Source organism: Anoplopoma fimbria, chromosome 18, assembly GCF_027596085.1.
Source record: "Anoplopoma fimbria isolate UVic2021 breed Golden Eagle Sablefish chromosome 18, Afim_UVic_2022, whole genome shotgun sequence".
Lineage (NCBI taxonomy): Eukaryota > Metazoa > Chordata > Actinopteri > Perciformes > Anoplopomatidae > Anoplopoma > Anoplopoma fimbria.
In genome coordinates, this window is record NC_072466.1 from 9,664,409 (window position 1) to 9,681,323 (window position 16,915).

Consider the following 16,915-nt stretch of genomic DNA (forward strand, 5'->3'; position numbering starts at 1 on the left):
TCTGCCTCCTTGGTGAAATTGGGTGCTTTTGTTTTAATGACATCTGCAGTGAAGGTGAAGATACCGGTCTTTTTCACAGCAGACACTCTTGACATTTCAAACAGAAAAAGCAAAGGTGTTAATAATAAAATGAAGGACGACTAATTCCATCTGGATGTTGGTTCATTGATATTGTTCATGCTGGCTCACTGTGACAAAGTCATAGCATACTAGGACACTTAAATATAAGTCAAAATGTCTGCTGTGAAAAAGGTCTACTGTTTTGCAACAAGAGGTTAGCCCAGTTTCATGAAACAGCCTCACGTGGCGAACTGTGCCTCCTCATGAGACCTTACTCCCCCCTTTAACCCTCCCCACCGTGTGAGAGCTGTAACACAAATTTGACTAATTCTGGGTGCAAGTAAAGCGCATTACACTTATGTATTCTAATGTGAGTTTAGAACACAGTAGCCTGTTGAGGATTTGTTGAACAAAGTAAATGCCTTATGACTTTCCTGTGAGATGCCCCAAAAGATTATGAGGACATTTTTTGTCAATATGCTCTTACCTTATCTTAGTCAACAGATTGATAATGACCAGTTATGTATTTATGCTTAACCTATTGAAGTCCTCATTACACAAATAATGAGGACAGCATGATAACACATAAGTTATTTTTTTTCCCTTCTCCATGATCCATATAACGCCCTTCTGCAGTCTTAAATCTAACTTAAGAGCTGCAAATCAACAGTTACATAGAAAGTAATTCAAAAAAACTTTATCTTTCTTTGTACATTTCAACAACTTTACAACATTGAATAAAAACAGTTAAATGTCCTTTGGTCCTTGTGTATCATAGTGTACAGTATTTCGCTGGCATCTTTCAACAGTTGTTGCCAGAAACAGACACCCAGTCCTGACCGACACCAATGGACAGTCTATTTATGGTCACAAGAAGAAATCTGCTTCTTCCTCCAAAATTCAGGATTAGCATGGCAGAGACACTAATTCTTAATACCTCCCAACAGAGCCCATTCGGACATAAGGAGAGGGATCAGTCATTCTTCTCCCTCTTCTCTCTGCGGGCCTTTTGCTTGAGCTGTAGTATCTTCAGCTCAGTCATAGTGGAAAATGTCCTGTACACCCACACCATCTGTCAATGTAAAACACAAACATTCACGTATGGTGTTGTACCTTTAACATTTTATTTGATGTAACAAGGTTGAGGATGAAAAATAAAGCTTACCACAATTATGACTGTGTTCAGCAGGAGAGGAATTGAGTACACCAAAGATATGAACATGCCCTTGGAATCAAAGTACTGGAAATTAGAAAAGGACCTGCAAAATAAAAAAAATACACTTCATGAAATTTTCTTAATGACTGAAGATGTCCTGTTCTTGAACAACAGAGCCTCTACATACACATTATTTCCCACATGAAAGTAGCAAAATAGTTTTCTGCTGAATAATGAATGGTCCTACCTCCAGTTCATGGCTGCCAGCTCATTTAAATATTCAGCACTGTACACCAGGCCAACTGTAAGATAGAGATAATGTCAGTCAGTAAACAATACAGCCACAACATTTAAATGTATAATCTTGTTAAACCGATCCAACGAGATTTACAGGATAAACTGTCTGTTATCTGGTTTTGAGATCTACTTCAGTCTTTACTGGTAACACACACTGATATGAAGTTGTCATTGCTTGACTGAAAATATGATGAAACTTTGATACCCATGAGGGACATTTAAAATGACATGAGCAGAAGCAGACCAGGGATAAACATGACAAAAAGGAGAAGAGAAACACATACAAATAACAATACAATTAAACAAATCAAAGTTTGAAAGCAATGTAGTGTGCCTCTAATCACATGTACACAAATTTGTATTGTTGCTTATGTATATAATTAAGAATACATAATATGATGCTGTAAAACCTGATTATCAATTTTAGGTCAATCTTGTGATAAATCTTTCGGAGCAGGTTGAAAACTCACCTCTTCAAGAAGTACTACCCTGAGCCTTCCACTTAGCACTTATTGTATTCATATTAGTTTGTTGCTGCACTTATTGTATTCATATTAGTCTGTTGCACTTATTGTATTCGTATTAGTTTGTTGCACTTATTGTATTCGTATTAGTTTGTTGCACTTATTGTATTCGTATTAGTTTGTTGCACTTATTGTATTCGTATTAGTTTGTTTCTGTACTTTTGCTCTGGTTTATGCTTTTAGATGCTTGTTTAAGAAATGAGATGCACTTATGACTTCTGGTGACTAGTAGTTCTCTTGAATACCTATGTTGAATACACTTATTGTAAGTCGCTTTGGATAAAAGCGTCTGCTAAATGTAATGTAAAATGTCTGACAAACAGTGAGGTGTTTTAGTAATGAGGGTGTGAAAAATAAAAAGGTATGAATACAGGAAATAACGTTAGTAAGTTGATAGTTGACTTAATATTACAACTAACTGAAAAGTGTGTAGTTATACTGGCTAACAATACACAGATTCCATTAAGTACAGTCATTGTAGGCATCTCTTTTATTCACTTACCCATGACCAGGAAGTGACAGACCTGAGCTCTGTAGTACCTACACGTCACCACGGTCAGAAACAAACACACAACATGGAACACCAGCAGGCCGATGAGCCAAGTCTCCGACCACTGCACCTATGGACAGTAAATAAAAGCACATATTGGGGCAGCTGTCACCGTAATATAACCGCCCCGAGAGGCTATTAGCCGGGATAGCTAACGTTAACTCGTAGCTAGCTAGCCCCTCGAGAGGAATGAAATGTAACTTACAGACACGAGAAACGTCCATATGGATGTTATTCTGATATTGCTGAACCCATCGATGGGGATAGAGCTGATATTCTCTGCTTTCTGCTCCGTCATTTTCACAAAACCCTGCTCAGCCTAAGCGTCTGTAAACAAGCCCAGGCTGCTTTGTCGCAGTAGAATTACGTCACAGGGTGATTTCTTCTTCGTTGGTTTGTATCCACGTTGCATTACAGCTACCCTCGGGTTTATTCTCCCTTCTCATATACAGTTTTTGCTCAGTATCTATAAATAAAAAAATGCTGTGTTGACGTGTTTCTCCACTGTACCCACTTGTTTGTTGCTCATGTATCAACACAAACAAAATGTAATTGTTTTCACTCATATAAATTCTACATTCACCAGGACTGAAGTCTTTTGCTACTTTAAGATTTTTTTTTTTAGAAAATAACTAAGGCCTATTTATATGACTCAATCAACAAAAATACTTCTGCGAATATCATAATGAAATAAAACACAAAGTGGATAAAAAAAAAATGAAATAACAAAAATCCCAAACAAACACAACAGCAGGGCTATCTCAAATCAATTTAAAGCTATCAAGTAAAAAAAACAAACTTTAATTCTTGTTTGTATTACTTATTCTTGTCTCTGCTCTATTTAAGTTGTCTATCTGAATTGTATTATTATATTGTTAGAGTACTGTGTACAGTACCAGTCAAAAGTTTGGACACACCTTCTCATTCAATGGTTTTTCTTTCTTTCTTTTTTTATTTTTTTCTACATTGTAGATTAATATCCAAACTATGAAGGAACACATATGGAATTATGTGGTAAACAAACAAATGCTCAACAAACCAGAATATGTTTTATATTTTAGATTCTTCAAAGTAGTTGAATGAGAAGGTGTAAGAAGGTAAAAGACAATCTTACCCCTGTTTTGTAATTACTTTCCATATGTATTATATGTATTCCATGTTTCAGTTTGTATTTTTAATCTCTAGTTGTTGCATTCATAGGGACTTGTAGCATTACTTTTGTGTAGGAGTAAATGCAGGGATACAAACCCAAATCCCCTTAATCAAAATCAAACCCGACTTATTCTTACACGCACATAAATGCACACATATGAACTTACACACACACACACACACACACACACACACACACACACACACACACACACACACACACACACACACACACACACACACACACACACACACACACACTCATGCTCATTCACATCTTGACTCATTTTTTTCCCTTTGTTTTCTTGTTGTTTATAATGTATTATTATTATAAATCATATCTTGTAAAAATGCTTTTTCAACAATATTTCATACCATATGTATTTTCTTTTTGTATTCGTTATAGTATTGTGATTTAAAAAAAAATATTATATAGGTGGAGGCTTCAAATAAGCCCAGTGGGCTTTCTGCCTCTTCCTGCACTGTAATATCATTGATCAATGTTATTTGTTATGTTTCAATTGTGCAAATAAACTAAACTAAACTAAACTAAACTAAACTAAACTAAACTAAACTAAGGTGTGTCCAAACGTTTGACTGGTGCTGTGTATATGCTCCTGTAGGCTCATAGGTGTATCATGTTTATGATGCAAATGATCTTTTGCGTGTTCTCGTGAACTCGTCTATCCTCGCGAGATTACCCCGGAAATAGTGGGCGCGAATTCGATGAGCAGCGGCACCATGGTCCACCCTCCTCCCAGACAGTCTGTGTTTGTGTGCGGCTGCCTCCAACCACGGTCGGTAAACAGTCACTTTACAAACGAACAAGCCGGTCTTTGCTACTTCTTACAACGACTCAAAACCAACACAAACACACCCAGCTGCTGTCCGGCTGAATATCTTAGCTGTTAGCATTCTGTTTAGCATGAAGCGTCTGTTAGCCAGCTAAGCTAAGTTAGAGTGTAACGACCAACCCGATGTAACGTTCTGACGTTACTTTCGTTTTCGTTGAGCGTCGACCTGTGGCATTACAAAGCCAATAAGAGCTGCAGTTTAAACCCTCAGCTTGACTGTCTGCGCCACTTGAATCGAGGCTGTGTGTTTACTTTCAGTTTCCTTTCATCCCAAATGTAAGTTAGGTGAGCGAGATGTCGAAAAGGAAAAGCAGCGCTGTAGGAGACAACCCCAACAAACGGGTCAGACCTGCTGCGGAGGAAGACGTGGAGGATGAAGACAGTGACCAGGAAGAGCCAGCACAGAATGGACAGGTTTGTACCGTCACTCTCCTCCCGTATCTGAAGATCTTGCTCCTACAGGGACATTATCATCTATTTTCCCTTTACTTTACATTACATTACAATCATTTAGCTTTTATCCAAAGCGACTTACAATAAGTGTATTCAACATAGGTATTCAAGAGAACTACTAAGTGCATCTCCTTTCTTAAACGAGCATCTAAGAGCATAAACCAGAGCAAAAGTACAGAAACAAACTAATACGAATACAATAAGTGCAACAAACTAATAAGAATGCAATAAGTGCAACAAACTAATAAGAATGCAATAAGTGCAACAAACTAATAAGAATGCAATAAGTGCAACAAACTAATAACAAACTAATACGAATACAATAAGTGCAACAAACTAATAAGAATGCAATAAGCGCAACAAACTAATACGAATGCAATAAGTGCAACAGACTAATATGAATACAATAAGTGCAACAGACTAATATGAATACAATAAGTGCAGCAACAAACTAATATGAATACAATAAGTGCTAAGTGGAAGGCTCAGGGTAGTACTTCTTGTAGAGGTGAGTTTTCAGCCTGCACTGAAAGATGGGCAGCGACTCTGCTGTCCTGACGTCAGTGGGGAGTTCATTCCTCCGCTGAGGGGCCAGGACAGAAAAAAGCTGTGACCGGGTGGATCGGCCGCAGGGACCTCTGAGCGACGGGGCAACCAATCGCCCCGAGGCAGCAGAGCGAAGTGGTCGGGCGGGGGTGTAGGGCTGGACCATGGCCTGGAGATAGGAAGGAGCTGTTCCTTTCACTGCCCTGTAGGCTAGCACCAGAGTCTTAAACTGGATGCGAGCTCTTACAGGGAGCCAGTGTACTCTGTCTGTCTTTACTTAGTTTCTGAGAATGTAAAAAAAAGTTAAAAACACATACCGAGTAGCGTTGTATATATTACTATCATAAAGTATATGTGAAATGACATGCAGAGTTCCCCTGTGTTTAGGTGCAGTGTGCTGGTGAGGTGGTGAGTGATGCAGGGATTGTGGAGAGCATCACACTGAAGAACTTCATGTGCCACTCTCTCCTTGGCCCGTTCACGTTTGGTTCCAATGTCAACTTCGTAGTCGGCAATAATGGAAGTGAGTGTGGCCCCTGTGGTATTCAGGGTTAATTGAACTAATTCAAGATTAATCCTTGTTTCCTATTGCAGAAGCAAGTGAAAGTCTGTGCCTTGAACTATAGCACTAAATTTGACCTAACCTGTTATACATTACATTTACATTTACATTACAGTCATTTAGCAGACGCTTTTATCCAAAGCGACTTACAATCAGTAGTATATTACATATCATTCACCCATTCACACACTGATGACAGGCTACCATGCAAGGTGCCACCATCAGACTCTAACTAACATTCATGCAACATCCAGTCCACACCGATGGCAAGCCTTCGGGAGCAACTTGGGGTTAAGTGTCTTGCCCAAGGACACATCGACTGCCAAAGCCGGGTATCGAACCACCGACCCTCTGATTGGAGAACTACCTTGCTCTCCACTACGCCACAGCCGCCCCTATTAGTATACAGTGTTTAGACTTTTGCTGTGTTTAGACTTTTGCTGTCCTATAATTAAACACCTCACTTTTTAAACCACATGTAGGAAGAAAAACTTGCACCAAATCATCATATCTTGATCAACCGTCTACACTCATTTTTGTTTCATTCGATAAACAATTAAATATTTGTGGCAGTGGATTTAGCTTTTCTTTCTGTTAGTGTTAAATATTTATTTCTTCATACTATGAGTTCAACATGTGCTGTTCTGAAGTCATCAGGACAATCCCACGTATCTCTGTAAATATCCATCATTAATTTATATGATCAGTGCTCAGAGTTTTAAGTTGTGCAAGTGCACTTTACATTTACATTACATTACAGTCATTTAGCAGACGCTTTTTTTTTCACTTATCATGAATGATCCAAAAGTTGGATCTGTGTAATGGCTTAAACCTAAATCTTTCTAGAATGCTGTATTTTCTGTAATCCTTTTTATCTTTGATTTTGTTCTTTCGTTTATTTCAGTATAAAAAATATTTGTTTTTTTGCTTATGTGACAGGTGGAAAAAGTGCCATTCTGACAGCTCTCATAGTTGCCTTAGGCGGGAACGCACATGCCACAAACAGAGGTTTATCCCTCAAGGGTTTTGTGAAGGAAGGAGAAAGGTAGACCTTGCACCACATCATGTAATGTACATCATTTTTGACACGCAGGTTGTATTTGCTTTAAGTGTCTGTCAGTTTAGGCAGACCTTCCATGAATTTTGTCCTTCAAGTTCTTCTCACTCCCACTCTGCACTTTAAAGAAATTCTGGTGTAAACATATCTTCCATGAAGGCTTATTTACTTACTAGCGCTGCAAATTGGACAATGAATCAAGTATCTATTGTCTTTTCTCTATGAGAGAATAGGACTCTCAAATCCCATCATGTTTGACATTTTGATAAGTATCACATGCAAAAGAAACTAAAAGTTGCATCTTTGGACTTGTAATATATTTAATGTGTGTTACCCTTTCCTCAGCTCTGCTGATGTATCGATAACCCTGCGTAACAAAGGAAGGGACGCTTACAAACCTGAGGTGTATGGTACAGCCATCATTGTAGACCTGAGAATAACACGTGAGGGGTTGAGAACCTATAAACTGAGGAGCAAGTCAGGTAAAGATTGTTATAGAAGAGTTATAGAATACTCTTATTTTATTTTTTTTATGAATTGGCAGCTATTCTGGTAATGGAATCATAATTTAAGTACACAGTTGGTGGCTCCAGTCTTTTACATGTGGAAATGTGCTGCTTTTCCATGTCTGGATATTATAGTAACATATAGCAATTTTTCATGTCTCGTTAGGCTCAAGGAATTCTTCATCAATTTCTGACATTTTATAGACCAAATGATTCATTTTTTGATGGTTAAAAAGAATCAGATCGATGGATAATGTTTAAACAACGATACATTTATTCTTATCACAATTCACGACGGCGAGTGTGTGAAGGTGTAGTATGCAAATTACCACTTCTGATAGCTGCTTGAATCTATATTATTAGCAATTCATAAACGTATGTATTTTTTTCCTCTTTTAGGTCAAATTGTCTCAACCAAAAAGGAAGAGCTGTTGTATATCCTGGACAATTTTAACATACAGGTATGAGCTATGCAAATCATATACATTACAATGTTGTTTAATCTTCATTACAACAAAATGAAATCTTGTGGGATAAACCTGTGTTATTGTATTGGTTAGAGGGAGTCATTTTTACCTTTTCTCCAAAGGTCAACAATCCTGTGTCAGTTCTCACTCAGGAGATGAGCAAATACTTCCTACACTCAAAAGGAGAGGGGGACAAATACAAGGTGATTGTATTAAAACACATTTATATAAGATTTTTTTCTCTTTTGTATTTGTTAACTTTAACTGTGATTTCTTTCTTTATTTTTTTTATTTTAATTCCTCAGTTTTTTATGAAAGCTACCCAACTGGATCAGATGAGAGAGGACTTTGTTTACATCAAAACCACCAAGCATGTCACAGAGGATAAAGTCGAGCAACATAGTGAAGTAAGAATCAGTTTGGCTGACGTATTCATATTAGAAGCTATAAACCAATATTTTACAAAAACAGAGCAATGACGATTAAATATTGGACCTGGATGTTCGACAGGTGGAAACAAACACAACTCCAAATGTAAATAATCAACGTTTTGCATAAATGCGATGATATGACAGTGTTTCCACTGTCCCATGTGGCCAAAAAATATCAGTTATTGTAGGATTAATTATATTGATGTGGGACTATACTCTTAATCAATTTTAAGGCTACAATGTGGATGAAAATGTGTAACACTTTGACCAGCAATTATAGCTACTCCTCTTTTTTAACTATGTTTTTATATGACCATACACAATTATTACATTTCTGTTTCAGTGCTTGAAAGACTTGAAGCGGAAGTACCTGGAGAAAGAGGACCGTTACAAGAGCATGGCATCTTTGGATGAAATGCACACCAAACTGGAGGAGTTGCAGAAGCAAATGGCCTGGGCTTTGGTGAGATCATTTTCTCCTTTTTTTCTCTCCCAGTTTTCTCTATCCACTCCCCCACCTTCCTGTGAATATGGATTAGTGCAATAACTGTTTTAAGATCATTTATCGACAGCGGACACTCGTGGTCATCTGTATCATTGGTTGTTGATATACTAGATAACACCCAAAAGCATTAAAGAATTTCAGAACAGAGCATTAGTAGTTTCCAACAATATCTTCTAATACTGTGTATATATCACCAATTAGTGTTCACTCTGATCAAACAAACAGGAGTCAAGTGTTCTCTGATCAACCTCGGGTCCCTGATGAGAAATCTCCCTTATATGTTGCAGGTGATTGAGATGGAGAAGGAGTTGGAGCCAATTAAAGAGAAGCTGCAGTCAGACAGACATTCTACAGAGAAATATGATGAGAAGGTGGATGAATGGAAGGTATGAAACTTTTGTAGTATTCTCCATAAAATCAATGTGTGTGGTGTGTGTTTTTAGAATAGCCGGTAATTCCTAGTAATTCAATAACAACTGCTCTTGTTTGATAACACACACCGCAATTTAGCACTTGTCCACGAATAGCACTCTTCTATCCTCTAACCTTAACCCCCCCCCGCTTCTCTGATCTGTGTTTATGCAACAATGCAGAACAAGGTCGAGGAAGCTGAGAGGAAATCAAGGCAGATCCAGGAAAAGTTGGAGGGGATCACACAGCAAGTCCAAGAGCTCCAGCCCAAATGCGCCGAGCTCAAGACTGAGGCCCAGAGAAGAAATACCCTTCTCAAGTCTAGTGAGGTCAGAGTTCAGATAATGCATTAGTCCAGCTGTAAAGCAGACAGACTGTCAATTGTTTGAGTCACTTTCATTCGAGTACTGCAAGTGAATTGAATAAGTCTCCCACAATATAAAGCAGTGTATCTGATCTTCCTGATTGGTCATCTGGTCAGATGTAATTTAGGCCAGTTAAAGTTATTCTAGTGTTGGTTGTTGTGTAACTGACCAGTGTTTCTAATCTCCAATTCTGTTTGCGAGCTAGGTCACTGTCCACAGATTCAAGGCTAACCTGAGGGACCTGGAAAAGGACAAGGTTCAGCTGTCCTCAAGGATAAATGATCTCAAACTGAGGTACGGCCTCATTTTGAGTGTTGCATTCAAGTTTGTACATGTATTTGTTTTGTGTTGACTCCCCTGTGCTTTTTGTCGTCCTTCCAATTTTTGCTATCTCCTTTTTTTCATGCTTCTAGCATCAGCCAGACATCAGGAGCGGAAAGCCAGGCCAGGACGGAGCGTACGGGGCGGATACAGGCTGAGCTCGAAAACATGGGTCACCACATCTCCACTCTCAGCCAGCAGATTGACCAATATCAGCATGTCTGCAACGGTGCCAAGGAAGAACAAGTAAAAATAAGGTAGGGAACAAAAACTGGGCTTTAAAAGCACATAAATAAATGTCTGCGCGTTCAGAAAGTGTTGGTTCAAGAAACTCCACTCTGTGCCTGACAGTTGAAGTTGAGCTGGAATAAATGTATTGGGGTTATAGGAAAGAAGATTATCATTTACAAATCATATCAGTATGTTCCTTAGTCTTTCTGTTCTGTCAATGCTTCCACTGCCAGTAGTTTAAAATGTAAATGCAACAGATTTTAGGATTCCCTGGTCTTTTAGTCCAGATAGGCCTAATAAGTGTCCTCAGCAGTTTGGCTTTGAAACATCGATGGGTGGACCATCCCAAATTTAAAAACGGATTTTAGAGTATTGGCTCCCAGCCAGTCCTAAAAAAACCCATTAGAAACAGATTTATTGGTCTGTTGCAGATGTGAAATATTAACACCCACCCCCGTCTGTCCTCAGGAGAGAGCTTGAAGTGCTTCAGAGGTCCATCGAGGCCAAGAGAAGGAACCTGCAGACTATGGAGAGCAGTCGCTCCAATCGCCTGCGGCGTTTTGGAGAGCACATGCCTGCACTCCTCAACGCGATCCAGGAAGCTCACAGAAAGGGCCAGTTAAAGCACAAACCTCGGGGGCCTCTGGGTAAGACCTGGTTCACAGTTGTGCTTTGGTGAATGTTTCTGTTCCATGCCTGATGTTTTTTTCTCACCCTACTCAATCAAACAATCGTGCATAATGAAACATCCAATGTGACAGTGCACTTTGCCTGGCAGGTAATTAAGATACATATGTAGTATAGATGAGTTCTTCATTCCTTTGAAAGCACACCAATGTTAGACCCATTTAAAACCCGTAAAAAGGCCACTTTTATAAAGTAATATGTTTTTCTGTCCTTTAACCAGCCATGCTAAAAGCCCAATAAAAAGGTTACATCTCTTTTCACATTTCCTTCCCATCTACAGGATACCATATTAGCCTGAAGGACCCAGAGTTAGCCTTGTCTGTCGAAGTATGTCTTAAAGGGCAGCTGCAGGCCTTCACTTGTGATAACCATGACGATGAGAAGGTGCTGCAGGGCCTCATGTCCAAAGTGTTCCCAACTGGCCGTAGACCTGCCATCATCACCAGCAGTTTTCTTTCAGTAGTCCATGATACAAGAAGGAGGTGAGGTCATGGACAATATTCACATTTACACAGCTTAGTTTTGAGTCTGTTACTTAAAGGACACATTTTGCTTGAAGTTTCCCTTAAACGAAAGTTGTCTTGGTTGATTTTGTCTTTTTTGTCAGGGGCGTGAATCACCCTGAATACCCCTCCGTGCTTCAAGCTCTAGAAATTGAAGACCCAGTTGTGGCAAACTGCTTGATTGATCAAAGGGGTATAGAGAGCATTCTACTCATCAAGGTAAGCATGCTTGCTTCACAAGAAAAGAAAAGTCCCAGTAACACAAGCAGGGCTTGACATTAACTTGTTTGTTCACCAGCCTCTAGTGATTTTCCAAAGTTACTATCCACTCAGCATTTTCACAAGCCATATTTTCAGTGTCTGGATAGTTTTAGTTTGATTAAAGTTGACTAGGGTGTGCTACACCCTTTGCAACTGTTTTTGATCACCCAAATCAAGACTACATAAGACAAAGAAGAGTAGCTCCTTATTGCATAAGTGGTGCAGGGGTGTAGGCGATAATTTGAAAAGGTTAAAAAGACAAAAGCTGTAACCGTAAAAGTAAAATACCTATGTGGAATAGAGATTCAAATTCACAAAAGTCCTAAAATCACTATTTTACTGTAATGCATCACACCATTATGTATTATTAATAATAATAATAATAATTAAGCCTCCATTAGTCCCACAATGGGGAAATTATTTCTCTGCATTTAACCCATCCTGGAGGAGCAGTGGGCTGCAATGAAGCGCCCGGGGAGCAACTTGGGGTTAGGTGTCTTGCTCAAGGACACCTCGGCATGTTGCCGGTAGAGGGGTTTGAACCACCAACCTTGTGGTTACGGGACAAGCGCTCTACCTCATGTGCCACAGCCGCCCCAGAGATGTCACACTAATAATGCTGTATTCAAAGCTATTTTTGACATGCATGTGCTAAAGGTTTCTAGCTGACTGAGGTATTTTTTTAAATGATGACAACAGGACAAATCAACTCTGTATGTCTGTGAGTTCATCTACAAAACTCCTGAAGGAAGTTGCAAAACACCTTGTGAACAACATACTAGTGTTCAGAAGATTTAGGTGCATTGACATGAGTTTTGTTTTTTACTCTGTGTGTGTGTGCACTTTGGGTGGTGTAGAATCGGACAGATGCCCGGAGAGTGATGCAGAGCAGAAACCCTCCTCAGAACTGTACCCAGGCCTTTTCAAAAGAGGGAGATCAGATCTTCAATAACCGGAATTACACTGCTGAGCAGACCAGGGCCAACTATCTGTCGGGAGATGTTGAGGAGGAGATCAGGTTGATGGATAATAAACTTGTTTAGCTTCAATTTTTAAAATATACACACCGTACATTTCACAACAGGGAGTAGTCGTACGAAATGCTTCTATCTTAATAACTTCTCTGTCTCCCGGGTCCTCTCTTTTCTCTCAGGCACTTGCAGGAGGAGATAGAGAACCAGAAAGCTCAGGCATCTCGATACCAGGAACAGATGAAAAAGCTAGATGATCACATCAAACAGAACGAAGGGCTGCTGAGAAGAACCCAAGTAGAGCAGAAGACTACCAAAGTAACCCTTTTACCACTCACACACAATTTCTAATGATAATTCCTTCTGTTTTCTAGTATCAGACAGGCAAACTGATCATTATTATGTCAGCTTTTGGCATGCCAGTTTAATGCATGAAATTAAACGGTGATTTCAAATCAATGCATAAATATAGCATAACCAGTTGACCTTTCAGTTGAAAAGCTGCTAAATCAAAAAGGAATAGAATCTAGTACTCTACACTGATGTATTTTATTCATTTGTGTATTTGTTCCAGGATAAGGCCACAAAGCTACAGCTGGAGCTGACGGACCTACAAAATATGGAAGAGCCTCAGTCAGAGGACCTCAATCCACTGGTTGGTACAGAACACATCAGTGCAGAACAATAATCAGCCCTGATGGACTTAAATTGTACTTATCTCAGTGGATACACATAGGAAAGAACATATCCGAATATTAACTGAAGGAAACAACCCACATAAATGCATGATCTCCAAATAAGTCACATTCCATTCAGCAATCAGCAGAGGTGTCTCAGGTGATATGCTTCTGTCACCTCTCTACTACAGGAGGAAGATCTTCAAGAGATTGTGTCTAAGATATCGTCCAAGCGTGCCGAGTACGATGAGGCCCGCGCTCAGATGGCTGACTTAAAGGCGTCCTATGAGAAGGCAGAGCAGGAGTACAAGCAGCACAAAGAGCAGATCAACACCTTCGCTGAGGAAGCAGACCCAGTCAAGGTGATATATAGACAGACCCCAGGTTTTCAGATGTCTTGTCTTTGGGGATAAAGGAAAGATTTAGAGCGGCATCATTGTAATTTGACTAAAAATCAACTTGTATTATTGCTTAATTGCCTAAATCAATGTGTTTGTCGTTGTGTGCTTGTCCTTTTGTCCTTTTAACAGGAGGAGCTGAGTAAAGCTGATCAGGATGTGATGAAGTGCAAACATCACAAGAAACACTATGACGAGAAACGCAGTGCCCATCTCCGCAACATACAGACCTTTGAAGCCAACCAGCAAAGCAAAGAGCAGGACCTTCAGGTGTGAAAAACCGAGATACAAGGGGCAACTTGACGCAAAGGTCTTTCCCGCAGGGCTTCGTTGCTAATTTTAAAATTTTAAATTCATAAGATGAACAATTCCGTATCATTTTATTTTGCATTCATAGCTGTGGCTGGGTCCTTATGTTTTCGGGTTGTCTGTCTGTATTTACGATCCATTCTTGTGAACGCGATATCTCAGGAAAATCCTGACCGCTTTTCTTCAAATTCTGGCACAAACGTCCACATAACACCCAACGTTGAACTGATGCGAATTTTGTCACTGTGACCTCTCAAATCACATTTTTGTCCATAACTCAATAATTCATATACTAATTATGACATTTTCACACAAATGTCCGAGAGGATAAAATGATGAAGTGATGACATTTTTGACAGACATAGACGTAAACTGCAACGTGACTTGCTGGAGAGGGCATACAACTGGGAGGCAGTAATTCCAGAATACCCCCAGAGGGGAGCTGTCTGCTTTCAGTGAAATCAATAGTGTGGGTCCTAGAACAACATTTTCAGTTTGAGATCAGAGAAAAACTTTCATGAATGCACAGAGCAACACAGAGCACACTTAACTTTTCAGCATTGTGAATCTTTAGTATATATTGTTTTTTGTAACTTTAAATAAATGTTAAATTATGAATGCTATAAATGATGCACATTGTCGTATCACCTGCATGGAGTCTCAGAAACCGATGGTTTGTTTCACCCTGCGGTTCAGGCATCCGTGGCCAAGGCTACAAAAATCTGTCCAGAGCGCCTAGAAGTAAGACGGACAGCTAGGAGTCTAGACAGTGAGATCAACCGACTCAAGGTGAAGATCACTACCCAGCAGGAACAACAGGGGGACCGCGAGGAGGTTGTGAGGTATGTCTTTAAGACCATGGTATCACATGATTATGTATTGATTGAACTGTAGTGTCATCACATACGTGTAAGCATTTGTTTTACATCTTCACACCATAATGAAAATGTTTTAAACATCTTTGTCTTTCTCACGTTCTTCCCATGTTCAGGCAGTATCATGAAGCTCTGGAGAACTACAAGAACATGGCACAGCAAGTGAAGTACCTCAACAGCTTCATCAAAAGTCTTGACAGTGTTATGAACCACAGACTCCAGGTGTATGCTCAGCTCAGGAGGTGAGATGTAAACAAATTGTGTCCAGGAAATTGACCTTTACACTGCAAATGCTAGTGAACATGAAATTAGGAGCTCTTTCATTTATTTAATATTTTTAAATGTATATTATTTCTTCCTTACATGTCCAAATTGATCACTTTTCCCTGCAGATTCCTCTCGGCCCGCTGTAAATACTATTTTGATAGCATGCTGGCCCAGAGAGGCTACACTGGAAGTATGGCCTTTGACCACAAGAATGAAACCCTCTCCATCTCGGTAAGACCACACTCAAGCCTCATTTTCCCCTCTAACAATGTTCATTGAAGCGTTATTCTGTGCAACACCTGTGAACTATTGTTCACATGTTCAGTTAAAAAAAACAACTGTGAGAGTCAGCAGTTGGCTTTGCAGCATCTAGTCTATTAAAAGAAAGACTAAACGATATAGCACCAAGGGAAAAGTCTAAATGAGAACAGGTTGAACTTTTTCATTGATTGTCATTACTCTTAAAAACACTTTTTTATCCAGGTGGTGTAAAGTGAAATGAAACTGATTTCTCCTCCTTTCCTCTGAAGGTGCAACCAGGCCAAGGAAACAAGGCTGACTTGAGTGACATGCGCTCTCTGTCTGGAGGCGAGCGCTCCTTCTCCACTGTTTGCTTTGTTCTCTCTCTTTGGGCCATCACAGAGGCGCCTTTCCGCTGTCTTGACGAGTTTGATGTTTACATGGTAATAAGAGACAGTTTTTTATTGATATTGCATGTTCGTCTGAACAAGAGTTAACACTGCTTCGTTTGTAGAAAGTTCATTTGCAGGGTTTTTGGCATTACTTGAAACTGTCTCACTGTGATTAGCCTTATTTATCAAAAGATAACATGATTGTTGGTTTTTGGTTTTCTTCCATTAGGACATGGTGAACAGGAGGATATCAATGGACATGATGCTGAAGGTGGCTGCTGGTCAACGCTACAGACAGTTCATCTTCCTGACCCCACAGAGCATGAGGTATTCACTGATACAACATCACTTATCAAAGATCTAAGACCACCTGGATGTGATTGTTTTACTTAGTTACTGCATATTCACCTAGTAAATGAACCATGATGAAGTAATCCATTCCAGAGTGAAGGCCATGGGTTTTTAGTCTGCCGTTTAGTTTCTGTGAGACAGAGCATCAGCCACTTAACCTTAACGGCACTGTCACATCTTTGTTCATTTTCCTGTTTGTTGTTTCAGCTCTCTTCCGGTGAGTAAAATCATCCGCATCCTCCGTCTCAAAGATCCAGACCGTGGCAACAACACACAGAGAAGTCAAGACGAGGAGCAGTAGTGTTGCTACTGCTATCCTGGCTTCGGTCTTGAGAAAGATTACTTTTCTAAGTGACTGGAAGCTATACATATTGTTTAAAGTTCTGTTTAATAGGCAGTTTAATGTTTTGTAAGGGGATTTTTTTTTTTATATCCCCTGCCAAATGTTAAATGGCTCAAAAATGGACAAATTGAAAAGTTGTCGATGTCATTGTAAGAAATATTTAAAATTCATTAAACCAAATCAAATTGCAGTG

The 16,915-nt window shown here is 39.5% G+C and overlaps 2 protein-coding genes across 2 annotated transcripts; one reads left to right on the top strand and one right to left on the bottom strand.

Annotated features, from left to right (window-relative positions):
- Positions 1 to 741: 741 nt before the first annotated feature.
- tmem18 (transmembrane protein 18) lies at positions 742 to 2,940 on the bottom strand. Its single transcript, XM_054618709.1, has 5 exons — positions 2,793 to 2,940; positions 2,540 to 2,657; positions 1,464 to 1,518; positions 1,226 to 1,319; positions 742 to 1,132 (listed from the first exon to the last, which is right to left on the bottom strand). Exons 1-5 carry the CDS (start codon positions 2,883 to 2,885, stop codon positions 1,034 to 1,036), a joined length of 459 nt encoding a protein of 152 aa, XP_054474684.1. The 5' UTR covers positions 2,886 to 2,940; the 3' UTR covers positions 742 to 1,033.
- A 1,507-nt stretch (positions 2,941 to 4,447) lies between these two features.
- si:dkey-119f1.1 (Structural maintenance of chromosomes protein 6-like) lies at positions 4,448 to 16,912 on the top strand. Its single transcript, XM_054618556.1, has 27 exons — positions 4,448 to 4,536; positions 4,875 to 5,007; positions 5,980 to 6,115; positions 7,094 to 7,199; positions 7,557 to 7,693; positions 8,117 to 8,178; positions 8,307 to 8,387; positions 8,490 to 8,591; positions 8,959 to 9,078; positions 9,408 to 9,506; positions 9,714 to 9,860; positions 10,102 to 10,190; positions 10,310 to 10,474; positions 10,917 to 11,095; positions 11,416 to 11,617; positions 11,743 to 11,857; positions 12,757 to 12,917; positions 13,053 to 13,188; positions 13,445 to 13,525; positions 13,739 to 13,909; positions 14,078 to 14,215; positions 14,951 to 15,096; positions 15,246 to 15,371; positions 15,522 to 15,627; positions 15,927 to 16,079; positions 16,258 to 16,355; positions 16,587 to 16,912. Exons 2-27 carry the CDS (start codon positions 4,888 to 4,890, stop codon positions 16,678 to 16,680), a joined length of 3,270 nt encoding a protein of 1,089 aa, XP_054474531.1. The 5' UTR covers positions 4,448 to 4,536; positions 4,875 to 4,887; the 3' UTR covers positions 16,681 to 16,912.
- The last annotated feature ends 3 nt before the right edge of the window (positions 16,913 to 16,915 follow it).